Source organism: Manacus vitellinus, unplaced genomic scaffold, assembly GCF_001715985.3.
Source record: "Manacus vitellinus isolate BGI_N305 unplaced genomic scaffold, ASM171598v3 scaffold_26_pilon, whole genome shotgun sequence".
Lineage (NCBI taxonomy): Eukaryota > Metazoa > Chordata > Aves > Passeriformes > Pipridae > Manacus > Manacus vitellinus.
The window spans coordinates 8,065,985-8,091,787 of record NW_021939960.1 but is presented as its reverse complement, the minus strand read 5'-3'; the positions used below and the strand labels follow the sequence as shown (position 1 = coordinate 8,091,787).

The window sequence follows — 25,803 nt, the reverse complement described above, 5'->3', positions numbered from 1 at the left end:
TTTTTTTTTTTTTGCTGTTGTTGTCTTTTTTGGTTTTTAATTTTGCAGTGTTACCTTTGGGTCTCTCAGCGAATTGTTAAAAGGCACAAAGCTGGCAGATACTTCAAACGCTCTGGTGTGTTGTTTGCTCTTTCCCAGAACAGTCTAATTTAGGGCTTGAAGGAAATAGGGCTTGAAAAGCTCACGGCTTTTGATGCCTTGAGCTTGGTGTAGGCTTTTAGCTCCACTTGAAGCAGGAAAACACTTCAGGCAAATGCTATGCAAAAGAAACTGGTTTTTCCTTAGGAAACTGACACAATGGAGCACTTAATATGCCTTTTTCCTACCTTTTTCTCTCAAATATTTACTACACTTTACAGTCACCAAAAATAGTTGCCAATATGCTTTCGAAGAGCTGAGACTTTGTCCTGTAATACCCCAAAGTCTGAGCACCTTTTTGAGTTTAAAGGTCAGTTTACAATTTCTATCTGAAACGTGGCTGAAGATAATTGCAGCTCTTTCTTTGTTGTCCTTTCCTGCATTTGAGACTCTCATGGTGGTTCTTTGACTGGCATATTTTGGCAAGGGAGGACTTTGCTGCTCTGTATGGTCACACAGAGCTTGGTGTTTAAGTAGAAATGAACCCTCTCTGCCTGGAAACAGCTCCAGAGTGCTTTGAAAGTGTTGCAAGAGAGATCTCTGAGGAAAAAAAACTTGCTTTGATGACATCGGAGGAAAAGAATCATAAGATAAAACCTTAATTCATAAGGTTTGGCAGCTGAATTGCATCTGCTGTTGAAATTACAACACAAAGAATGGGCTCTGTTAATCTCTGTGCCGCTAAGTCACCACTCCAGTGACTTGTATGGATGTTTTCCCAGTTGAAGTTTGATCTGTAAGCCTCCCATTCCAATACAGTTCATGTCAAGTTGAATTGCTCTTCGTGCACTTGACGTTCTTCCCAATTTTTAAAATTCATGTTTACAAGTTGGCTTAATTTCCAGGGTTTTCCTAAACTGTGATTTAAGGCAAACCTCTGCCTCTCTCTAAGGTTGAAGAAGAAATTGGTACTCTCAGGCAAGTTCTGGCAGCTAAAGAGAGGCACTGTGGAGAGCTGAAGAGGAAGCTGGGTCTGACTCCCTTGGATGGGTTAAAGCAAAACCTGTCCAAAAGCTGGCACGATGTCCAAGTCTCCAACGCGTAAGTATTGCTTGTGATGCACATGTGTTTAAATAAGAGTATGTATGACACTTCCCAGCAGTGTATTTCAGAGCTCTTCCTTCTCCTCTGATGGGTATGTAGGGTAAAAGGCACTTAAAAAAAATCATTGCTGTTTTTTGTCTGCGGAAATGGAATTTTTGTATGTGTGATCTGCATAAATTGTTGCTGGATGCTCTTTCCCGTGGGGTTAGAGATCTGGATCATCACTTAAACAGTCCAGTTTGGCCATTTCTGCCCATTTTTTGAGGCAGAGGCAGCTGCTACCTTGCCCTGAACTCAGGCTCAAAGGGAAGTGCCAGGAGTTTCACAGCTGTGCTGCACAGTTCAGAGCGTTTCCTGGGTCAGACAACCTGAATTAAAAGCCTGCATTTCTTAGGAAAAAAATCTGTGATATTAGTGTTCATTGCCAGAGTCATTTCTGCCTAAAGAAGATGTGAAGTGAGACTGACTGTTCCTGAACAGGTATTAAGGGTACGGTCACTGCTGTGCTTGACAGACCCAAAAGTAGAGTCCAAGAGGTAAGTTTGACCCTGCAGTGGGTGTCAGGGATTCTGGGTGCCCATAGAGGCATCATTCAGGCTAAAAAGTCTCCTCTAACTGGGATTTGGAGTTACTGACAGTGATACTGCAGAGCAGATCATTGAGCTGTTCATCTCACTGTTTATTCTTTCCCTTTTCCTCATCTTCCCTCCTCCATCCCTGCCCCATTTCTGTTATTCCTTTGTCACTGAAATCTGTGTCATTGTCTTCTAAAAAAAAAATGAATATTAAAGTTATATTCATTAACACTTTCTGTTTCTAGTTATGTGAAAACATCTGAGAAACTTGGAGAGTGGAATGACAAAGTGACACAGTCTGACTTGTGAGTGCCTCGGGCTCCTCAGCATCGCCTCCTTGCTGCCTTCCCCGATTTGTGCTGCTCCTTGTTCTCGCAGGCATCAGGGCTTGGTTGGGAGCTGGAGGCCTGGTGAAGCAGGATTGTTACTTCCAGCATGCCTGGCTTCCAGCTAGAAACATCCCTCAGTTGCAGAGGAGATGAGTAAATGTTACTGCCATCAACTCTCTCATGGTCTTGCTGTTGCAGAAGCAAAATTCCAATCAGTTACCAGACCACATTTTATCTAAAAAAAAGAGAGGGGACAAAAGTTTAACCACAGTTTCCTTTCAGCTGGTAATTGGTAGGTCAGTGTAGTGTTATCAGATGTCTTATTAGTGAACCTCTATCTTTACTGTGAAACCGTTTCTCTTCTCATCATCAGATGTGGTAGGAATGGGTTTGACTGTTGCCTTTCTGTATGGCCACCTGGGAGGGAAGGGGCTGGAGGTGCTTCCCTGTAGCTGGAAATAGGGGCTGTGCAACTGCCAGCGTGTTCATGAGCTTCTGAAATCTTCTGCATTGATGTGTGAACCTTTTCCTGGTGTCAACACTAGAAAGCCATGAATTTTAGTCTTTTCTGTATATCCGAGCAGGTGACAAATGCAGACAAAGAGCATCTGGCTACTTCTGCTTCTGGAAGATATTCTTTAATTGTATTAGACCTCTGTTCATGTTAGACACGAATCATTGATTCCTGCTTCGTAGCTGAACCTATGGGAGCCCTTTAATGTTTTCTGCACTGAAGTTTCTCTCTCTCTGTCCTCTGTTGAAGGAGATGATGATTTAGCTAAGAGGAAAATGTGGATTGGGAGCATCCCATCATTAGGCAAGGTGGCAGTGGTCTAGTTGGAGCAAGTCAATTCTGAGTGATGTGAACTGCCTGTGATATCTCACCTCTGAGCTGTCTGAGCTGGGAACAGCCACATTCTGTAGTGCTTGTGTGCGTTTTGTACCCCCAGTGTTAGTTCTCACAACCCCTAAGGTACTGTTTTGTGGGTAGAGAAACATGATTTCTAAATATTAGAAAACAAAAGTTTTGAGTGTTTGTCCAGGTCACGCTGTATTGGTAAAATAGAGCTTTGTGTGTGGCAGGCAGAGTTTTTTGGCCCTGAGCTCAGTTCACTGCTCTGTGCTTTTAATACAGAGCTGCCACAGCATGTAGGAAGGGAGCAGAAGATGCAAAGTCTTTCAATTCCTGACACCTTCTGAACTGCAGGCTTTGTTTCTTTGTGCTCAGTGTCTGAACATGCTTAAATAAAAGAAACTGGGGCTTAGGTGTCTCCCTGCCTCTCAAACAGCTCTTTTCCTTCTGGCTGTAACAGAGAGGCTGAAGCTGTTGTCAGAGAAGTAAAGCCCTTGATACTGTAAGTGCAAAGAGTCACTAATAATGTGGAAAGCATCAAAAGAAGCATCTGCAATGAATCTTGGTGCTGCCTCTAACCTCCATTGTGTTTGTAGATATCTTTCAGCCAGCAGCACACTGGAGGACTGGAATGAAAAATTAACTCAATCAGAAGCGTGAGTGTCTTAACCTTCAGCATTAACAACTGCCTTCCTGACAATGCTGCCACTAACATGCTGTGCCCCTTCTCTCAGTCCTCTGCTTTCACTAGATCTATTTAGACATTTGTCTTTCCCAGCTTTCCCTTTTTTAACCCAATAAATGCCTCTTCTGGGAGAGGGAGCTTTTCTTCAAGCCAATATTCAGACTATTTCATTGTAGTCCAAGTGATACTTCACAAATTCCTGCCTGCTCCCAGGAACTAGCTGAAACCCCTGGGTAGGTGAGACCTGTGTGCCACAGGTTATACCTTGAGCTGAGAAGCTGTGGAATAACCAAACTGATCTCTTTTTGTGCTCTGCAGAAAACAGGGGATTTTTTTTTTTTGCTGTGATACCTGATGAGAACAGATAGAGCTGTAGTGTCCAGGGCAGCTCTTCTGGCACCTTGGGGCCACAAATGCACTCAACCAGCTTAAACCTCACAGCTGTTCTACTCCAGTTGTTGACTGCAAAGCTCTTTTAGCCATGTTTTTATTAAATGCCTGAAATTAAATTCTCATCTGGACTAAATTATGGAAGGATATTAAGGAAGTAGCCCTTTGTCCTTCTTGCTGTGCCTTTCCCACAGTATGTAGGGCAGTCCCTTACAGTGCTGCAGTGGGAGCAGGTAGGTCATGTCACTGTTTTCTGAGCTGATTTAAACCATGGTAAGGTAGGTCTTAAGTGGGAGCCAGCTTTTCCTGTTCTCTGGAGAGGGTATGAAATGCAGTCCTTGAAGCTGGCTGGTTATCACCGTTGTGTGTGAATAGACAGTTTTCTTCCTAAGATGGTTCAAAGAGGAGCAGAGATAAAAAGTAGGAGTAGCAGAAAAAACTTTCAAGTATGCAGGTCTACTTTCAACGTTCCCTGTGTGTTTTCTAGATTAAGAAGCTGTAAACTGTCAGTATTTCACTTGCTAAGTAGAATGACCTTGGTTTTTATGCTTGCTGACAGTGTGGCTGAGTCCAGGGGTGTTTAATCAGGGTTCCTCCCTGGGTGTGCCTGCTAGAATAGAAAACTTCTGGTTGTATCTGTTTCCTTGTACTTCATAAGCACCAGAAATGTGGCGGAAACGTGCTTTTGTGGAGCACTTAGGGCCTGAATAGCTGGGGCACGTTAGTTTTCCTGCTTGCTTTGGCACTAGGCAGCGACAGTCAGTGCTGGCAAGGTGGAGGCTGATTGAAATGGAGAGGTGAGGGGGATTGAGAGGTGAAATTCCAGCAGTGCTTCAGAAATCAATCAGAATTTCTGCTTCTCAGTCTGAAGTTCAGCAAGTGCAAAGAGGCAAGTTCAAGAAGCCCAAGGATGAGGTTTTATTCATACGTTTTGGGGTTTTTATGCAAATGAATCGTCCTTCCTGTTTCAGAGCTACTCTGCATTGTAACTAACAGGACTGAACTGAGACTGGGCCTAACTGCCAACCTCACAGTGCTTTTGTGTGCTGTGGAATTTCCTGGTAGTGGCAAATCCTGGCCACAGACTTGCCCTCTGCATAGACAGGGCAAAAACCATCCCAGTGTGTTCCTAGATCCGGTTTCACTGTAGCCAGGGCATGAGATGACTTAGATGGTTTGTGTCTTTAGCCAGACAGCTCAAATGGAGATTGCTGTATAAAAGCAAGTGAGAGGAAGCTGCTATTAATGGATAAAGGAGGATTTGTGGGGGCAGGTCTTGCTCTTCCCTGTGGGGTTTATAGGAGAGGGGTGCAATGAAATGTTGAAATACCACGGGATGAATAGCACAGGGCAGAGATCATTTCTGCAGCTTGTGCTGCAGCCAATTGCCTGTTAGTAAAGCAGGGTATTAACCAGAGCTTATATTTATTACTCACAGATTTGGATTATTCCATTGTGCTTTGTGCTGGTGCTAAGGGAAGAAAGTGAGTGCTTGTGAATTTAAACCCATGGAAAACCTGGCCATGGTGCTTGCAGGAGGAGAGTTGCAACTTCTAGGTCAGGGCTGGGCGTAGTTAAGTTGCATTAAAGTCTTGTATAAGCTGATCCCTGGCTGTCACAGATGCAGCTCCACATGTGTGGCTGGTGGCAGTTCTGGGTTAGAGCTTCTCATCCCCCTGTGCCTCCCTGGCTCTGCCTCCTGCCTGGCAGTGGAGAGATGTGTACGTGTGTGTGGGAGCTGTGGATGCAGGACTAGGCTGGCCATCTGATCCAGCTGCTGCTTTTTTGTTCTTCCAAGTTTATGTTTAATCCAGGCAGTTTCCTTGATCTAGATTGCTGTGCCAGCACAAACAGTTGTGCTGGAGGAAGGAGCAAACTGGGGCAGAAGCAGCAGCACCTGAGTGCTCCATCTTCAATGATATTAGAAATTTTGCTGTCAGGTGTGGAAAATTCAGTTGGAAAATCTCTGGTCTTTATCTGCTGAAGCTGGACATAATACCTGGAAGCTTGCAGCGTGTGCATGGTGTGATGGTGTCCCTTGAGGCTGTGAACCCTTCCCCAGTGCTGAGCTCTGGGACCCGAGTGCCCAACAGACCCAGAGTCAGCACTGCATACTTTGGTGAGCACGAGGTCTTCCACATTTGTTAGGCAGCTGTAAATCAAATCCCATGACAGGGCTCAGCCAGGGAGGAGCCTGGCTGCTGAAGGCAGGTTCTTCTGGATTCAAGAGGAATTCGTCTGAAAAATATGTAGGTTATAGGAATTCTCTTTTAGGAGCAGGAAGAGAGAAGGAAAAGCTGATGCAGTTTTGCCCTGCTCTGCATAAGTCTTGTGTGCATTTGTTATTCAGAAATACTTGTCTGTGGTTCTTAAAAAAAAATCCCAACAAACCATCATGTTGTAATTGGAATGGCTCAAATCCAGTTCGGGTGCTGTGGTGCTGTCCACACACTTCTGTCTGGAGAGAAGGAGCTGTGAGTAAGTCAGCTGTCACTGTGGTGTTTGTAGCCAGGGGAGCTCAGGCATGAGAGAACTTTAGGCTGTTTATAATGCCCTTCTCCTAAATGTCCTCATCAGGCAAAAAAAATAATCTCAAGCTGAAGTATTTGGAATAAGAAAACGTGGCTTAAAATGTTGAACTTGTTTTCCAGCCTGAGTATTTTCTTTATAGTTTCAAGAGTGACATGAATCTAGATGTTAATCACCAACTGGGGAACAGTTTAGAGAGAAATCAGTTAATGAAAGTGGCTCAAAGAATCTTTGTTCCAGAGATTAGTCTCATCTGAGGGAAACAAAGGTTCTCAAGTGTCTGTCTTCTCCATCTCAGGTATAAGGTCAAATAATCAGCTGACAAATACAAGCTGTCAGACTTCTTACCTACTGTGGTTAATGGTAACTGATAGGAAACTTCTCTACCATTTATTTCTAAACTGCAGTTGTAGAGATAATGCTGATTCCTGCATTTCTTCTCTGTATAGTGATGCTGGTCTTGCCTCTTGCCGCTTTCCTCCAAAACCTAACACAACAACAAATGCTGTAACTTCCTCAAGGCTGCAAGGATGATATGGAATAGGTTCCTAGACTTATTTTTCCCAAGAAGTCCAAAAGATAGTTGAGCTATTGGGCTACAATGCTGTGGTGTTACAGCTTCCACATGGAAAGCTGGTTTTGCTTTGCTTTTTTTTGCAAATGTTTATGTCAGATTTAAGAACATACAGTCAAAATGGTAAAGTGAGTGTATGGAAAGGTTAATCCTACACTTCCAGCTTTTTTAAAAACTTCAAATATTTGAATATATGCAAATCAGTGAAGTCAGTGCAGCTCACTAATCTAGCTTCTTTGCTTTAATACGGGGTCCTTTTTCAAAATTGGGGGGGACACTTTCAGATTCGACCCAGTAGTTCAATTTATGATGTTTTTTTCTACTTAGTTACAAGAAGACCCAGGAAACCCTTTCCCAGGCGGGACAGAAGACTTCAGCAGCCCTTTCCAATGTAGGTTCTGTTATCAGCAGGAAGCTTGGTGACATGAGGTAAGATTTCTGGTTTGCACTCCAGTGCTTTGATCTTGGTTTCAAACAGGAATGAGACTTTAGACAATGACCAGGCTTATTTTCATTTTTCTGCTTAGTTGGCAGCACACTGCTGTTGATGTACTACTCCCCTGTGTGTGGCCCTGTGCATTGTAGTTTAGGACAGATTAAACACTTATCAAAGAGTTATTGGTGATATAAAGCCTGTTCTAAGGCATTTAAGTTTGATTTGGTTTAGGAGAACTGCCTGAACATTTTTAGAAGCCTTCCCCCTTTTACTGTCATATGGTTTCTCTGCAGATTTTATGTCATATGTACAAAACTAATATTAAAGTTTCCCTTTTCCATTCCTTACTGGATTATGGAGGTGTGTTTTCTCAGTGTTATTTTTTCAGATTAGAGAGGGGTCATCCCTCCTGTGCTCTGTTATGATTTAAAACAGGGCAAAGTCTGGATGCTGCATTCCATGTGGTTTCCAGCCCCGTGTGCTGACATTCTGTGGGAAAGGGCAGCATGTCTTCCAGGCACAGTTATATCATGTTGGTTGGAAAATACCAGTTGATTCAGAAGATTATGACAACATTAAAAATTTGTTGCTGTGGGTGGTGATTATCTCGATTCATCTTAAGCGGATGACCACTGGAGTAACCACAAATTTAAACCTCTCCAAATTGGGAAGAGAGGCTGGTTCCCCTGGCTGAGGTTCTTGCTCTGTGATATTCTCAGCTGTACAAAGTTCAAGGTTAAAATTGGTGATTTACCTACTCTTCAGGACTTTAAGCTGGAGCCCCACTAGTGGCAACATCCAAATTTTTCATGAAGAATCCCTTGACCATGTTTTCCTGGATTTGAGAGTTAATTCTGAATATACAGCCTATCAAGGTTAATAAGGAAGGATTCTTAGAGCTTGTATTTAACATGCTGTATCAGACCTTGGATTGAATGGGTAGCTGTCATTCTTTGTAGGGAATTTCCTATTCCACTGTGGCTGTGAGTATCCAAGTGGTAAGAACTTGTTGGCCTCTGATCACATAGTACTCTGTCCTCAATGAGTTGGTTACTGTGTTCCTGGAGGGTATTTTTTGGTGTTTTCAGTTGCTCACATCTAAATTTGGCAGAGGACTAGCTGGCTCCTTACCCTTTCTAGCATTCAAGTTGTAACTTTTCTTTCCTGGAAACTCCCTAGTCTGGTAGAAGAAGATATTTTCATGTAATCAGAGCAGATTGCAGATACTGGCACAAGATGTGGTGGGAACACATTTTGCCAAACTGATAAGTAAATTTGGTGCCTGGCTTCTGCAGTCAGGCCAGGCTGTTGCAGCAAAGGGATGGGAACAGTGCTTTTTTGGGACCAAACGGGGAACTCGTGAACCAGTGTTGCCATCAGCAGGAGCTGTTTTGACAGGCTTGGTCCTGCCTGTTTTCTTTTAGCTGGGAGAATGCAGGTCATGCAGCTGCAGAGATGTTTGTGCCATCCCAGGAACAGATGATGGAGGGAGGGGACTCCAGGCTGCTCTCCTGGTGACAGAGCTGGCCTGGCACAGTCACTGTGAAAATTGGCTCTGTAATCAGCTGGCCTAGGAACGAGCCAGGCCTTTGCAGCAATGGTTTTGCACGGCATCAGCCACTAAATTAAACATCTGCATTCCTTTTTATAGCTAATACCTTGGGTGAGGTGTTATGAAATAGAGGCAGCTTCTGTCTTATCACTTGGGAATCCCTGCCAAAGTTATTTCAGCAGGATTTGTATTTGTGGCCCTGTGGGGGAACACAGTAATGATTTTTTTTTAAGACTTTCAGTTTTTCTCTGCATATATAAACAGACTTCCGTCTCCTGTGCTGCATCCAAGTCTTCCTATTTCTGATTCTGAATGAGGTTTAACTCTGAGCATAAGTTTTTGCAGGAACTGTCCCACTTTTCACCTTTGCCAGGTGAAACTCTGGTGTTCTGGTATGTGATCAGAGCCGATGAGGAGTGAAGTCTGTTGTATTGCTGTGATCACTGCTCTGAACGAGTGGGATGATTTCTGCTCCCAGAGAATCTCCATTACAGGCCTTGTAGCCTACACTGCAACCTCCATTACTGTACTCAGGGTTTTTTTTCCCCTCTTGCACTACAAATTCACTTGTAAAGCAAGTTTATTTTCCACCACTGGAAGTGTTGAGATAACAGAAGGGATTTCCTTGTTTAGTCAGCCTTCACTGGTTGATAAATGCAAGGAAGGCTTGATGAATGGGACAGAGCCTCGGCTGCACCGAGGGCGTGGGCGTAATTCCATTAAAAATGCTTGGGCCAAAATGTTCTTATATACAAGCAACGTGCCCCTGGGTTAAATCTTTAGGGTTGCTGTATTCTGGTCAAAATAATTTTAGATGTTCTGGGTGTGGATTGTAAGGAGACCTTGTGAAGTTCATGTTGTAACCGTGTGCTTACTGCATTAATGCTCTGTTGGATTGAGGGGAGAAAATGTACCTTAGTGGGTTGGATTTTTTCAAATCTTGGCCAGTTCAGCCTTTTCTGTTATCTCCACCTACGGTTAAAAAGTAAATTGGCTTTTGGACATTTTGTTCCTGCATTTTACTGATTCCAGTAAACTGCAGAATTGGAGTGTTTTCTTTTTGTTGCTGCGTGGGTTTGTGTCCACCAATGCACTTCACGTTGTCTGATGAACTTTGCTGCTGTCTGTAATGCTACAAGCGAATTAATTATGAAATGTTAGCCTGATCCCAAAAGTACCTGCAAATTCCTGAATCAATGCAAACTTGAAATCCTTGTGGAAGGAGGAAAAGGGTTACTGGAAGGTCCAGGCCAAGATACTGAACAAGCGAACCAGTTGCTTGTGGTATTGCTTACAGAGCAGCTTGGTGCATGGATGTGTTATCTATGTTGTTCTCCTTTAAGCAATAGTAAGTAGAAAGTTAATTTATTTCACATGCAAAGGCAGCATTTCAAGGAGTCTGCCCTGCCAAAGAACCGACTTGGATGCATAGGGAAATGAAACCACAAAGCCCAACATCTTCACTGTGGCTGTCAGGAAAAACCCTTGTGCTCCTTGCCAAGTACTTCACATCCAGCTTGCCATGGCTGCTTCCTGCAGCAGAGACAAAAGTTATAGTTATATTTAAGTGGAATAAAACACTGCTCTGGCAGGAGAAGCTCCTTTAGAGCATCCTGGTAATCTTACTAATAGAAGTAGAAAACCCCGGTCTGTTGTTCTGAGGTGCTGCTGCATTGCAGAATCCCAACCTAAAAATGAGCAACCAGGTTATGGAGTAAACACGATACCTTTAATCTTATCTTTATTAGGCTGCAGTGCATTCGTTCTCTGAGCTGTAACTTTATGATTTTCAGGCTTGGCAAGATAACGTGCAGGTATCCATTGCAGGTTGCCCTTAGACAAGTTCTCATCAGAAGTCCAAGCAATGCTGTCTTTGTATGAGAGACCATGGGGGGATTTGGGGGAAGGAGGTATCTCTACCAGTTTAGCTGGTGCTTGGTAAAACCTTCAGTTTAGAAAAAAAAATGCTTAAAACAAACATGTGAAAGCAATGGATAGGAATAGGAAAAATGTTTTGTTTTGCTGTTGCACACCCACTCCTTCCCCTCCCCAGCACCCTGGCTCTAAGTTGCTGGAGGTGCTGTTATTGCTCTTTGAAAAATATCTCTGCTTGCCTTGAGTCAATGAAAAGCATTGGTTTTTTGCTTGCTTCTGTGGTTTATTTTGAGAGGTTTTCTCCTGAGTAGTTGACTTTGCTGTCCCATGATTCCGTGACCGTGTCCCTGCGTTTAGTGTTTAGCTCTGCACAAGTTTCTGACTGTTGCTTCCCTTTTCTCTCTGCTGCCCGTGGCCTCTCCCAGGGCTCACTCCATCTCGCATTCCCTTAGGTAAGATACCCTTCAAGGCTCTAAAAGAGCATTTGTTTCTGTGCCAGGCCCTTGCAGACCTTAAAGGGGAAGCTGGATATTTAAGCCTCGCCTACACTTTTGACACAGATTGAGAAATCTACCACAGACCAATGCCCTGGGATTGACTTTTGTATCGCAGTTGCAGTTAAATACTTACTGTCCTGTATCTGGAAAACGAAATTCTGGGCTGCAACTGTTAAATAAGGGGAGAGAGGGCTGACTCTTACCACTTGGGTTGTCCACAGCAGCCTGTGTGTGGACAGTGAGTGCTTCAGACCCAGGGTTATGCTGCTTTTGCACGGTGTCAGTGGGAAATTGTCATTAACTTTTCCCTCCTTATTCCAAATGCTTCCGAGCAGCAGTTACTCCATTCGCCACTCCATAAGTATGCCAGCCATGAGGTAACGTAGCACTGTACCTGTGTCTGCTGCCTGGGGCTGGGGGGTGGTACAGCTGCCTCCATTGCTGCTGGGGTTTTTGTTCTGACTTGTACAACTGGTTCTCTTCTCGAGCAGACCCTGCTCCGAGCATGGATTAACCACAGCCTGCAGTTTGACTGTTTTGGGGGGGGGGTTTACCTGGTATCTCTTATGGTTAATTAGCACATGTGTTGTTCTTGAACTAAGCACAGTGTTGCACCTGTACCAAAGTCCGATTGAAATTTGCAGCTTTCAGGGGTCCCTGAAGGGCAGGATTACAGTTCTCTCACAATGTACAACATGGCCATTGCTAATACTAAGATGAATCCTAACTAGAACCCTCTGTCTCCAGCCTGGGACCTCAGTGCCCTTCTCAGCCTGCCCTCATGGTGCCTTAGGTGGTGATCTCCTTGCAGGAGAAATGACTGCCAGGGCTGGACAAGGCCCACAGAAACTCTCTCTGTTCATTCTCATTCCAGATCAAGGGAGGTTATTTTATGGCTGCAAATATAAAGCGATTCCTTGGAACAAAAATAACTGAGATGAGACGAGTCATCTCCCAGCGCTCCTGCAGCCTGGCCCGGGGGAGCAGCACTATGAGTAATTGCCTGGTCTGGAAGCTCAGTACAGAGCTCTCCCTGAAATCCTTTGCCAGAGAAAGCAGCTTGTTGGGTTGTCAAACAATTGACCTGGTTTTCTTTGCTAGAAATATAAAATGCTCTGATTAATTTATTACACTGTGGTTTTCATGATCATTTCCTGATGTAAATGATCACTCCTGTAGAAATAAAACTGCTGATAGGTGCAGGCATGTGGCCCTTCCCCTTCCCGCCCACGGGATGTGATATGGGAAGCTGAAGCCTTTGTTTTAAACTCTTCTCAGCTTTCCCTTTCCATTATTTAAAACAAAATGTTTTTAGTTGGAAGCCTTGTAAAACTAAGAGCTGATTTCTTCTCTGCTTACCGTGCCTTGATTCCCCAGTGAACTAGGACTTGTTTCCCTCAAGATTCTAGCTTGAGCAATTGAGTGGATTGCATGTGGTGTAAATGTTTTCCTCCAGAGTTTGTATGTGGTGTTCTTGCCTGGTGTACCCGAGAGATTTGTGCCAAAGGCTGTGAGGAGCTGGAAGTGTTCTGGGTACTGGTGTCACTGCAGGGGAACAGCCACAGAGCCCAGTCACGCTGTGCCATTTGATATGGTTAAGAACTAACTTGCCTTGATTTGTTGTTTTGATTTTTTTTCCCCCCTCTTCTTTCTTCAAGGAATTCTGCAACCTTCAAGTCCTTTGAAGATAGAGTTGGGACCATAAAGGTAACAGTCTGCTTTGTCTTGTAAACCCACAGTATGAAACCTTGTGCAGAAACTTTAATTTCTGCAATGTTTTTCTTGTAGACTAGTATTCGGGCAAATGGCCTCTCAGATATGTGAAGTCTTGGCTACAGTAGGTGACCTCGACAGGGGGGAATTGACTTGGTATTCCCAGTGCTGGTTTCTTGTTATCCTCACTCTCTTCTCTCCTTCCAGAACAGAGTGGTGGGCAGCAGGGAAAACAGCACTGATGGCCTGCACTCCCCCTCGGGAGCTGGGGACAAGTCTCCACAAGACAACGCTCCTTTCTAGACCTGGATGTGGCTTTGCACGGCTGTGCACAACTGGAAGAGCCCCCTCCCTCCCAAACCTTCACCACAGCAACAACATGCCTATCCAAGAAGGGGCTGAGAGCCAGTCAGGAGAGATCCATCCTTCATTCATAGACACTGCTGCTGGATCCAAGTCAAATAAAGAGAATGCAAAGTTTTGTACACAAATAATATTTTACACTAAAGTTTGTAGATTAAATGTATCACTGCTGTCCTTTTGGGAGAGCGTGTAAGCTGGAGTTTCCTTAAAGTAGCTCAGAAATGCAACTGCTATAGATAAAAACAGTTTCCCCTTGTCTGACATAGCTTGGAGCAGATCGTGGCCCTGAGAAGCACAAGGAGAGCAGTTACTGGAGAAGCCAAATACATGCTAAAGCACCTTAGCTTTAGCTTCTGGCTCCATTCTCTGTGTGGGACATGCCATGCAGCTACTCTGGATGCTCCCAGGCTTCTCCTGTTACTGTTTTCTCTGGCTCTCATTGGAGCAGCCTGGTAAACGGGGTAAACAGTTGATTTCTTTTTTTTTCTGAGCTCCCAAAAGGGAAACTTCACTTAGCAGCTGCCTCGTTGTTACACTAATGCTCTAGCTTTAACAAAACTAAGAATCTTTATTTTTAAATGCAATGAACTTTAAAGAAATAAAGCTTAAAAACAGACAAAAAAAAAAAAAAAAAGCTTTGGCATCATATTAGGGCGATGCTCCCTTGGACTCTGAAGCTGAATTGCAAGCCTTACATCACTTACGCTTTACTTGTTGATGATTTGTTTTCTGTAGAGAAGACTGCAAGGTTTCCAAAGCTGGTTGTTGAGCACTGGAGTTTTGCATCATGCAGTCATAGCAGCATGCTTATAAAGCCAGTTCTTGTGTTAAATTCAGTGGTGCACTCTGTTTCCCGAGTGTATGAAACTTGCTTCTCCCTTCTCAGCTTATGCCTTCGTTCTCGGAGGAGGAATTTCTGGAGGCTGGAATATGGATACCATTGGAGGGACTCGACTCTGCTCTCCGAGGGCTCCTCCAGCTGGTACATCTGGCTGTGACTGGATGGGTTTCTCAGTTGAAAGCCCCAGCTCTAATTTTGGTTTACATAACTGGCAGAGAGTCACGGAGCTCCCTCAGTCCCCCCAGGGACTGGATGTTTTGCTCTTTTGATGTCCAACTTCATTGCTCAGGAGCTGACAAATTCCAAGTTTTCTTCTAGAGGCCTGATCTTATTCTAGTGCCTCCACATAGAAATACCTAGAGTGAGCAAATCTGTGCCTTAGAGGCGAAGTGGGACTTACTCAGGTCTTTAGACTTATGTACATATCTGGGTAGTTTTAGTGGTTTATCACCCGGGAGGGACTGAACTGTCTCTGACCCTTTAGAGAAGCAAGTTTTGACACTGATTTGATTAATCTCCATTTCCCCCACCCCTGCTCCCCTCCCTCTGCAGACCTGGGGATGAAATGATAGTGGGCAGATGTACTAGGCCATAGGTGGAGTGTAGAGTGTCGTTCACTGGCGCTCCTTGTTTGACTGGAACTGGCCTCCCTGCGAGGAACGGAGCCAGTGAAACGGGGACTGCGGGAGCTTGGGTATGGAACTGTTTCTCTTTAAGATAAAGATTGAGGAAACTTGTCAATAAAGGATTCCTTTGGGAGAAAATGGGGTGAATGTCGTTGTCTTCTTCTGTCTAACAGCACCGACCTCTGCTCTTGGGTGCTTGTTATGAACTTGTCAAGTAAATACCGACTGCCTGCAGCAGCCTGAGGCAAGAAACAACTGAAATATTCCATTCTATCCCTCTGACTCGTTGTCTGTCAGCTCTCCAGATGCTTTCTCATGAAGGAACGTATACTAAATAATATTTACAGTCTGATGTTTCCTTTTCAAGATGCAGGACATGGTTCCCAAGCTGGTTCCCGAGCCGTGCCTGTGCCCTGGGCTGGGGAGCCCCAAGCTCCATCACTTCGCTCCCTTTGCCACTGGTGCTGCAGGTGAACCTCGAGCTTCCTGAGCTTCCTTGAGCTTCCTGAGCTGGGAGCGTGGGACTGCAGTCCCAGCAGTAACCCTGGCAGTGGGAGCTGAGCCTGGAGAAACTTCTAATGTGGAAAAGCTGCAGCTGTGGTGCTGGCACGGCTTCCCGGCGTGATACCTCAGGGAATCCGTCGCCTCCATGGAAGCTCTGGCAGTCAAACAACACGGCACAGGGGGAGCAGTGGATGGATGGCTGGAGCTGGGAGCTGCTCTCTCTCAAGTTTAAAAGGGCAGCGGAGAGCAGGCAACTATGTTGTGAGAGAGGCCAGCAGAGATCCTCGGTGTGCTATTTTCAGAGGAAGGATGCCTGGCTAGGCTTGAGGCACGTGCTTGGAGGTGAGGGCTTGGGTTTGGTTTTGTGGGGTTTGGGTGTTTGTTTTGAAGGTTGGGAGTCTTTTTACTACTTGACTTCAGTACGTAAAACTACACCTCTGCAACTGGGGTGAAGAGCAGAGGGGTTGGTACGAGATCTGATCCTGGAGGAGAGACACTGCCAGGAATGCCCAGGCTGCCGAGCTGGAGCTGTGAGAGCCCCAGGGGCACAGGGATGTTTTCCACCTCCCCAGTCCCTTCCAGCAAGGAATCTCGAGTGTTTTGCAGGAAGGATAATCAAACCTTCCCTTCCTGGTTACAGGCCTGGCAGGGTTTCTGTCACTTTCTGGCTTGTAAGTGTGCTCCTGGCAGCTCTTGTGGGTGCAAACCCCTGTGTTCCTTTGTGGCTGGGAAGGAAAGGAGAGTTTGGGAAAGTCCAGTGCAGGGCACTGGAATTCCAGAGCCATCAGAAGGAAATCACTGTAAATGGGAGGGTGAGCACCTATGCCCAAAGATGGGACAGTTTGGGCAGAGGAGTGTGAGGTGCAGGCGCATCATCCAGAGTGTCAAAGGTGGGGGAAGCCGTATTGCTCCATCCCACAAAGTGGGACAAGCAAATAAACAGGAGAATCAAAAAGTAATCAATTGCAAAAAGCTGGAAGGAGCCACTTTTCCCTGCTAGCACTATGTCCCGACCCTCAGCCTTAACAGCAACCAACATTTTTTAAGGAATTTGACATTTAGGCTTGTGAGAGGGGTTGCACAACCACTCCATCAGTGGGATCCTGTGCTCATCCCTGACTGTGAGCAGGTAGTGTCCAGAGCCAAGCACCAGCCCTGGGCTGCCAGCCTGGACCCAGTTGCTGTATCCCTGTTGGTGCTGGGATGGGCTCAGCATCTCTTCTTGGGCAAAGACTCCGTGCAAGGTCAGTGCTGGGGAGCCCCTCAAGTAGCTGGTGTTCCAGAAGAGGAGAGGTCACAAGAGTCCTCTGGAGCATCGTGCTGGAGCTGGGCTAGGGATGGAGCTGGATGGAGCAAGGAGAGGGTATGGGTGCATGATTCACGGCGATGACTCTGTTGGCAAATGGGATCCATCGTTGTTCATTTCTTAAAAATGTGAGTCAGAGGCAGCAGACGGGAAAGGCCATTAGGGCTGCACCGAGAGGCCACAAATGCCAGCAGGGCCATGCTGGAGCTACGGGAGGGATAACTGGAATGAGTGTCCCTGCACTGGCACTCAGGTCACCTGCTCTGGATGGCTGGAAGTCAGGCTTTTACCCAATAGTGGGAAACAGCCACCTTCCCTGGGGAACAGCCAGGAGCGCCAGGAAAGTTGAGCAACTGGGAAAAACAGACTCACGAGCTTAAAAAAACCTGTTTTGCTCTAATTGTAAGCACTCTTTTGTTCACTAAAGGGAACCGGCTCTGTGCTGAGCTCCTGGTGCCTGGAAGGGCCAGTGGAGTGCCAGGATGGGACCCTCTGGAGCGGGGCAGGGGGTGAAGGTGATGCCCAAACCATATGTAGAACCAGGGGGCGGTGGGTGGGCACTGGGCTGAGAGTCTGGTCAGCACCACAAAGGCAGTGAACCCCCAGGCCTGCGGCACACGGGCGATGTGCCGGGCACGTCCCCTGTGCCGCTGCGGGCCCCGGCCCCACCGGAGCCCCTGTGTCTCTGCTCCCAGCCCACAAATCCCCGTGAACGCTCCCCGTCCTGTACCGCCATCACCGCGGCTCCTGTGTGCGTCACAGTCCCCGGTCCCTGTTCACAGCCCCCCGACACTTTCACCGCAGCCCCCGGTCCCTGTGTCACAGAGCCTGATTCCTGTGCCGCTGTAGCCCCCCGTCCCACCGCAGCCCTCGGTTCCCGTGCCACAGCCCCTCGACCCTTGTAGCGCAGCCCCTGCCCCCGGTCCCAGCACTGCAGCCCCCGGTCCCTGTATCCCGGCTCCCGGTCCCTGTGCCGCCGTGGCTCCCGGTTCTGCCGCACTCCCGGTATCAGTGTCCATATCCGGCCGCGGCGGCAGCGTCTGAACTGCAGCGAGTAATTTATCCTCATATCACTCCCTGGTGTCTAGTGGTTAGGATTCGGCGCTCTCACCGCCCGGCCCGGGTTCGATTCCCGGTCAGGGAAGTTCTTTTTTTTGCCCATTCATCCCCCTTTCCACTTTCCCACCGCTCCGTCATTCCATCGGATCCCCCCCCCGCGCGCGCTCCCACCCCCCTTTTCCCCCGGCTTTCACCCCCTCCCACCCTCCCAAACCCGCGGGCCGCGGCCTCGTGCCCGCGCCGCGGGGCGCTGCGTGCCGGCGCGCATGCGCAGTGCGCGGCGCCGCCCCCTGCCGTGGCCGGGTCCCGGTCGGTGTCTGGCGGCGGCGGCGGCGGCACCGGCGCTGAGGGCGAAGCGCGCCGCTGGCCGCCGCGACCGGGCCCCGCGCGAGGCCTCGAGGAGCCGCCCCGCCCCCCGCGGGGCGCCCCGCCGCCCTCCGCCCCCGGGCTGCGCGGCCCCCGCCGCCCGCGGCCGCAAGGTGAGCGCGGCGGGGCCGGCCGCGGCGGAGGCCAAGATGGAGCTGGTGGTGCGGAGGAAGGAGGGGGGGGAAGGACTGGGGAGGGTGGGATGTGGCCGCCGCTGTCTCCCTGCTCGCCGGTATCTCCCTGCCCGGGGGCATCGCCCGCCGAGCATCCCCGACCCGGGAACCCCCCACCCGTTCCCCGGTGGCGGTGCAGGCCTGCCACCTTCCCCCCCCCGGGCTCGGAGCAGGGGGGGAAAAACCCCAAACAAAAGGCCTTGGGAAGGTGAATTCCTAATGAAAGTCATCTGTGTGTGTGGGAGCTGTGATTCACCCTGGCTCGCTCCAACAGCCGCGGTGATTTTCCCTTTCCCGTTCCTTACATTGTTCTGCCTAATTTTTGGCGAAATAATTTGTGGCCGCTCGGGTGATGAGGTGCTTAATGAATGACGTACCAGCGGCGGGGCAGCAAATCCAGCCTTTATGACGAGAAACTTGCGAAGGCAGCATAATTCAGTTTATTCGTGCGGTGTCTCCTGGCTCTCACATTAAGAATTCCGGTCAGGTAATTCCGGAGATGGGGAATGCAACTGGACAGAACGGAGACAGCAGAATTCCCTGATAGCGCCTCGCTCCTGCTTTTGTGCTGTATCAATACCTGGCTGTTACACACGGGTGACATCAAAGCCTTGAGTTTATTGCTGGAGTGGAGGCGCCGATGGAGCCGGCGCTCCCTGGGGAGCGAGGTGAAGGCCACCCCGTCTGACACAGGAGGGAAAGCCAAATGTTTTTATCTTTTCTAGGTTTCGTTTTTACGGAGTTATTAATTTTCACGCATGGTGAGGTGTTGCTGTTGAGCTGTCTGTGCTGCGATAAAGCTTAAAAAAAAAAAAAAAAGGCTATATATTTGGTACATCGTCTCAGAGCGGTGTGAAATAATCTAATTCTCCCTGCTGGTGTTTGCCTCATGCCAGCTTATCGTCAGGAAAGGGAAATGATGTGTGTGTGTGTTTGGAGACTGTCTTAGTTTGCTGCTATTGAAGCAAAAACTTGCAGGCCGCATTCACCCAGTGGCTGAGCCGTGGTGGTTCACCCATTTCTCTGGGTAAATTAAGCTCTCCAAAGTATGCAGAGCCGCAAGGATTTCCTTTGGAAATGCGTCAGGATTGGACCTATTTAAGTTCTCGAATTGTAGCAGCCACCTTGAAGTGGAATTTATTCTTTTGACTGCGATTTCTGTAGAGGTGCTTTCGGGTTCTTGGGCATCTGTTGGTTTCAGGCTGCTCAGGATCAGTGTTTGCGTTTTTGTTTGCTTTTGATAGAAAATTATAGAATCATCTGACTAAGGGATCCTGGGAAATAGATGCCAAATTCATTTGCTTTAATGAATTAGCTCTAATAAATCAAGTGTGCTGTGCTCTGGGAGGGAGGAAAGATGGGAAGCAGAAGCTGGAGTAGAAGAGAAATTGACTTTAATATATAGAGTGCAGGATGAAAAGAGGTTTATTTTTATTGGGCAGCTTCCTGTGGTTTTCTTGCCATGCTCAAAGGGCTTTGGAGAAATTTGTCGTGATGCTGGCAGTGCAGAACCTGCTTTGTGGAGAACCCTGGGTTGGGAGATGGGATTTTCAGCCAAACAGCTTTCTATAAGTGTAAATAAATACTTCTTTCCCTCCTTTATTTCAGCTCGGGCATTGTCTGCAGCATTTAAATGAGAGTTGCTGCAACATGGTCGTTTTCCTCCTAAATTTTGGATGTGTTGTGTTGATAAATTGCAGGCTGGAGGTTCAAAGCACTGGTGGAAGATTCCCCCACTTCGCAGGGTGTCCCTGTGCTATATTTAACCATCTTTTATCAGTGAGTGTCTGAAAAAAGTAATGTTTTGGAGTGTATTTTGTCTCCCAGTGTAAATTGTAATCCATGTTGGTTATTCCCAGGAAGTATAACCACTCTTTCGGTCTTTCCTGAGCGTCCAGTGATCCGCCTCCTGCTCCGTTGTAGTGTGTCCCGGTTTTCAGTGGATCGCAGGCGGTCGATGTGGTTTGTGGCTGGGGTGGCACCGTCACTGACCTGGCTGCACTGGGAAGTTTCCCAAGATGGTTGGAGCCTGCCAGAGGCTTGCTCTGCAGAGGAGGATCAAAGCAGGGGCTGGAATACAGCACGGACAACCTTTTTGCATCATTCTCACCATGCCGGGGGAAGGCATCCATGGAATCAGCAGGGGCGTTTGGATTGTCGTACTTTGGAAAACATGGAGCGGTCCCAAAGCATGACTTAAGGACATTCATGCTGGAGTGAGTCCAGAGGAGGCCATGGAGATGCTCTGAGGGCTGGAGCCCCTCTGCTCTGGAGACAGGCTGGGAGAGCTGGGAATGTTCAGCTTGGAGAAGAGGAGGCTCTGAGGAGACCTTAGAGCCCCTTCCAGTGTCTAAAGGGCCTCCAGGAGAGCCAGAGAGGGACTTTGGACAAGGGCCTGGAGTGACAGAACGAGGGGAAATGACTTCACGCTGATAGAGGCCAGGGTTAGATTGGATATTGGGAAGAAATCCTTCCCTGTGAGGGTTGGGAGGCCCTGGCAGAGGTTACCCAGAGAAGCTGTGCCCACCTTATCCCTGGAAGTGTTCAAGGCCAGGTTGGATGTGTCTTGAAGCAACCTGGTCTAGTGGAAGGTGTCCCTACCCAGGGACATGAGATGAGCTTTAAGGTCCCTTCCAACCCAAACCTGACAGCATTGTCAGGTTCATGGAACCTGTCAGGTTCAGGAATGTCGATGCTGAGAGCCTTGGCCTCGCTCAGGCTGTGCATTAGGTTGGTGGTTGCCAGCAATGATGCCATTAGGTATTGCATTTCTTCTCTTGGTGAGCTTCAAGAAGAATTTTTGTCTGTGTTTAAGGAGTGTGATAACCAATATTAATGGAAGCCTAACCAGATTACTTAAGAAATCATGTTTTAGGTTAAATACAAAGTTGCTGATCTGACTCTTTTTTTTTTTTCTTTTTTGAATTTATGAACTCAGTTGTAAGAATATCCTTTCTGGAAATGTAGGCACAACTGAGGGCTGGAAGGGGCTTCAGCAAATCCTGTCTGTCCATTAAATGACTTTACTTACAATAACTGCTGTAACTGACCTCTGGTATTTGCTGTATTTGTCTCTTTTGATCAGTTTGCCAGTTTTTCATCTTTTTTAAGTCTTGTCAATGTTGATAACCAAATCAAAATATTTTTTTGGTATGTTTGGGATAGGGTTGGCAGAAATTTTCTGCAGAGCTCATACCTGGACTGAGCAGTCCAGTACCCTCCCCAGAGTGTGCAAACTGGCATCTGGTGGTGTCTTCACTGCTCTCCTGTCAAACCACAAACAGGGGGATTAATTTAAGATAGTTTTAATAAAGTAACTGATTTCCTTCACTGTTTGCTCTCGAGCTGTGCAAGTGCTCTTTGTTTGGCTTTGCCTCTGCCTGGGAAGATGTGGCTCTTCTGTCGCTCTCCACTGACCTGAGGAAAAGACATTTCCCAGGAGCAGGAGTGTGGTTTGGCAGTCGCTGGGTTTCTGTGAGGTGACCCCCACCTTGGCAGCAGATGGCACAGAGTCCTGCAGTGAGCCCATCCCCTGCCTCAGGTGTGGCCACCTGGGCCATGGCACAGATGGGTCGTGGCAGAATCCAGAGGGAGGGATGAGGAACATCAGTAACCCCCAGGACCCAAGTGAAGCTTTGTGCTGTTTCTTTTAGCCTGAAGAGGTTGTTCTCCAGGTGCTCCAGTAACTGAAGTAATTTGAAGTGAGCAATATTGGTTTAGAAGTGTCCATGTAAATATTTTTTTGCATATTTAGCTCTCTAGCTACTTGCCCTGGCTATCAAAGCTCTTCCACACATCCAGGATGATTTAATGACTGATGGACATTTGCAAAAGCAAAGATTGGAGAATAAAAAGGAAATTGAGGAGTGACCTGGGTGTACCTGGTGTGCTGTCAGCAGGTGGCCAATGCTTATAATCCTTTAAAAACTGTTAATTCCTACCACTGTTTTAATGTGTTATTCATTCTTGTAGTTTTGTTACTATATCAACTACTCCATGTTGATGCTGGTTAATTAGCCAGTGGCTGCCTTTAGTCTTGAAAGAAAGAAGTTTGAATGGTACTATATCTTAGGATTTTCTTTAGAAGCTCAGTGAAAATATTTTCTTAATCAATAAAAACAAAGCACAGTTATTGGAAAGTGCATGTTTTACCTTCCAAGGCACTTTGCTTCCTAGTTGAGGCCATGTAAACTGATAGGAAGAACTGTGTTCAAAATGAAAGTGCCTCAAAAGATTGCGTGAATGTTTTTGTGAAGTGATAGTAACCATCAAAAAGGGTTACCATTTTTTGTGCATAGAGTAGTTAATAATAATTATTGGCATTGATTTTAGGGTTTTAATGCATTGGTGATGCATCATTTTTTATTGGGAGAACATGAATAAAACTATTTTAGCATATGTTCAAATTTCTTATATCTTGGCAATTCTTCCTAACTGCACTTACCATATATCTGCATTGCACTGAAATGTGCCTTTCAAAGTCCTTTTCTGCCTCTTTCAGTAATGCTGAAGTGCTTTCAGCGCCAGTGTGTTGTAGGGCCAAATTCAGTAAAATTTGAGTACATTTTTCTTCTGGGTGCAAGTTTCTCATCTTCTTGTGCAAGTGTTGGAAGGAGGAAGTTGAAGGTTTGTGGTGCACAGAGGTGCAAACAGAATGGTCCTCTAGGCCAAAATTAACTTAAATTACCAGCTGCCATCTCCTCTTTCATAATGTGCTCAAGGGTTTTGTAATGAGAATAGAGTTTCTCAATGAAAGATTGAGACTTTTTTTAAATTATTTTAAATATACTTCAGTACTGTGATCTAAACTTTGTTGGGTGAATGGTTGTGCAAAGAAAAAACCCAGTGGCATTTGGTTACTTCTTACTAAAGCACCACTAATGAACCTTTTTTTTTTTTTTTGAGTTTTGTGACATAAGTCTGTGTTCATTAACTGGTATTTTCGTGGCTTATGACCAATGAGTGGTGCAAGTGAATAGTTCTGTGGATCTGTTTGCAGAGACAGGCAGTATCTAAGATCAGTGATAGGAGAGCACAAACCAGAGATCCACCAGCACCCCATGCTTCCCCTCCTGCCTTCTGGGCTTCCTCTTCCCTCTGAGAATATATTTTTATATATCTGCCAGGAACTGGTTTTAACTGCTTTTATGCAGTTAAAGTGCTCTACACAGTTAAATGCTCTAGGAGCACTTACACCATCCTGCTTCTGCTTTGGTCCCAGGGATCTTCACAGTCCTTCCTTGGCACAACTGAAGTTGTGTTTGGTGTCAGGGATTCTGGAACCTTTGCAACTTCTAAGGAACAAGCTGCAGAAAAAAGTGAATATACAGAACCTCTAGATTGCTAATGTTTTACAGTGGGAGTGGGAGAAGCCCAAAGTTTGCTGATGTCATTGCAGTGACCTATTACAGTTCCAAAAAGCAGAAACTCACAGAGGTTTTCTCTTTGCATTTCCCCTTTTATGTCTTCAGTTTTTTTTCTGTACTTCAGATGAAAACATTCTTTTTCTCTTCCATCCGTCATTACATGTTTTGTATCTTAGCAGGATTTTCTGTTGCTCTGATGGTAATATTGTAGCAGTTTAATTTATGTTGGCCTTTGCCTGGGTCCATTGTTGGAGAATTTACCTTAAGAATCTGCTTCTCATGGCATAAGATTTAAGGACATTTACTGGAAAAACATAATTAGGTTTCAAGCTGCTCATAGAGAGGAGGGACTTGGAAGCCAAACTCCAGATGTTGTTGTGGGCAGCTACAAGTGACAATATCTGCAATAATCTCGAATATGCCAAATGCAGGTAATTTGTTCTACCAAGGCTGAGCCATATCAGGTGGGATATTTATAATTTCAGGTTACTTCCAGCATTTCCTGAGAGATTCTTGTTAAAAATACGTTAAGGAATATCTTAATTTTTCTTTACTTCTCTGTAGTTCTGAGGTCAGCATGGAAGCTGGTGCTCCTGCTTCTGGTATTTTGACATACAAGAAGGGGATGAGTGGACAAAATGGGATGTGCAAGATCCTGTTCAGAGTCTTTGGGAGACATGTGATGTTGTGATAGAAGTGGGTAGAAGGGGAATAAAATTAATGAGTGTTCATGTGCTTTCACAGAGGGCATATGGGATCCCTGTGAAGTCATCTGGTATCTGCACAGGGAATTGAAGCACTGCTGGTTGTTTTTTTTTTTTTTTTTTAAGATCTGCTCTAGTTCAGGTCCACCAGGGACTGATGACAGCTTTGATCTGAAAAACTGGACCCATCCAATACACCTCACATGACTCAATGTACATGGTGTTTTGGACAGGGGACCTTGGTGGGTACTGTGAGCTCTGGAAGAGGTGTGGAGTGACTGTTGGGATCCTGGTTGGAGGTCCTGGATGCTACGTTCTTCCCAGCACCCCCCAAAATCTCCTCGCCTGCTGCTCCTTGAGGAGGAGGGAAGGGACCACAGAACTGTCCCTCCACTGAAATCTGAGGTGACCTGTTTCTTGGAAGCTATAGCCAGAGACATTCCTCTTCTAAACTGAGTTTAAAAACTGGATTCAGTTACTGCTTAGAGCAGTGAATGGATTAATTCCAGGTTCATTCTCAGTTGCTGTTCTTTGAGAATTTTAGGAATATTTTCCATCTGATAACTAATGAACTCTGTCACGCAGGGTCCCTGCTTTCCACACATGTACAATTCTTATGTATGTCTTGGAGCTGTCCTGGTCTGAGTAGTGAAAGAAAAATAGGGTCTGAAACTTGTCTTTTCTTCAGAAAACTTGTTTTATCATTTTTTGGGGTTTGGTTTGACAAGTCACTGGTCAGTCAGTCCTTCTTCTGAAGGCCTTAAAGGTAATGCTGGGAAATAATATTCTGACTTGGAGCAGACCTTTTCGTCAGAGAGGGAAATAAATACCTATTCAACGGAAATATTTTTGTCTGGACAGTAATTAGTGAAAATATTTACCTTCCTTAAGAGGTGTCTCACTCTTTCTTTTCCTAAAAAGTTCCTGATTTCCACACTCGCTGGTTTCATTCTTGTTGCCCTTTTAAATTTTGCTTTGGCACAGCATTTGCTATTCACAATTACCTTAGGAAAACCAGGCAATCAGAGTTAATCAGAAGGTATTTGGAAGGTGCACAGTATAATTTCCCAGGCCTACCTCCCTGTTTCACTGAGTGGTTTGGATAACGGGGACAGCAGCCAACATGACTTTACTCTTGGGCCTGGACTGGAATGTATTTTGGATGAAGCATCCTGGATGATGAAAACCCAGCATTTTCTTTAGTTGTTTTGTAATGCACAACTCCTTACCCCGGTTTCTTAAAACCACATTTCTTCCCATGACTTATTCTGTTTGACATCTCCCTTATAAAGCCCAGGGACTCCC

General features: G+C 46.1%; 1 protein-coding gene across 1 annotated transcript in view; it reads left to right on the top strand.

The window, feature by feature from the left end:
- Nucleotides 1-13,731, top strand: part of TPD52L2 (TPD52 like 2) — a 27,303-nt gene extending 13,572 nt beyond the window's left edge. Inside the window, exons 2-9 of the mRNA XM_029960399.1 lie at nucleotides 1,008-1,179; nucleotides 2,003-2,062; nucleotides 3,536-3,595; nucleotides 7,445-7,546; nucleotides 11,406-11,432; nucleotides 11,813-11,854; nucleotides 13,136-13,184; nucleotides 13,398-13,731. Coding sequence (XP_029816259.1) covers nucleotides 1,008-1,179; nucleotides 2,003-2,062; nucleotides 3,536-3,595; nucleotides 7,445-7,546; nucleotides 11,406-11,432; nucleotides 11,813-11,854; nucleotides 13,136-13,184; nucleotides 13,398-13,493 — 608 coding nt within the window. The 3' untranslated portion in view covers nucleotides 13,494-13,731. The remainder of the gene's footprint in view (nucleotides 1-1,007; nucleotides 1,180-2,002; nucleotides 2,063-3,535; nucleotides 3,596-7,444; nucleotides 7,547-11,405; nucleotides 11,433-11,812; nucleotides 11,855-13,135; nucleotides 13,185-13,397) is intronic.
- The last annotated feature ends 12,072 nt before the right edge of the window (nucleotides 13,732-25,803 follow it).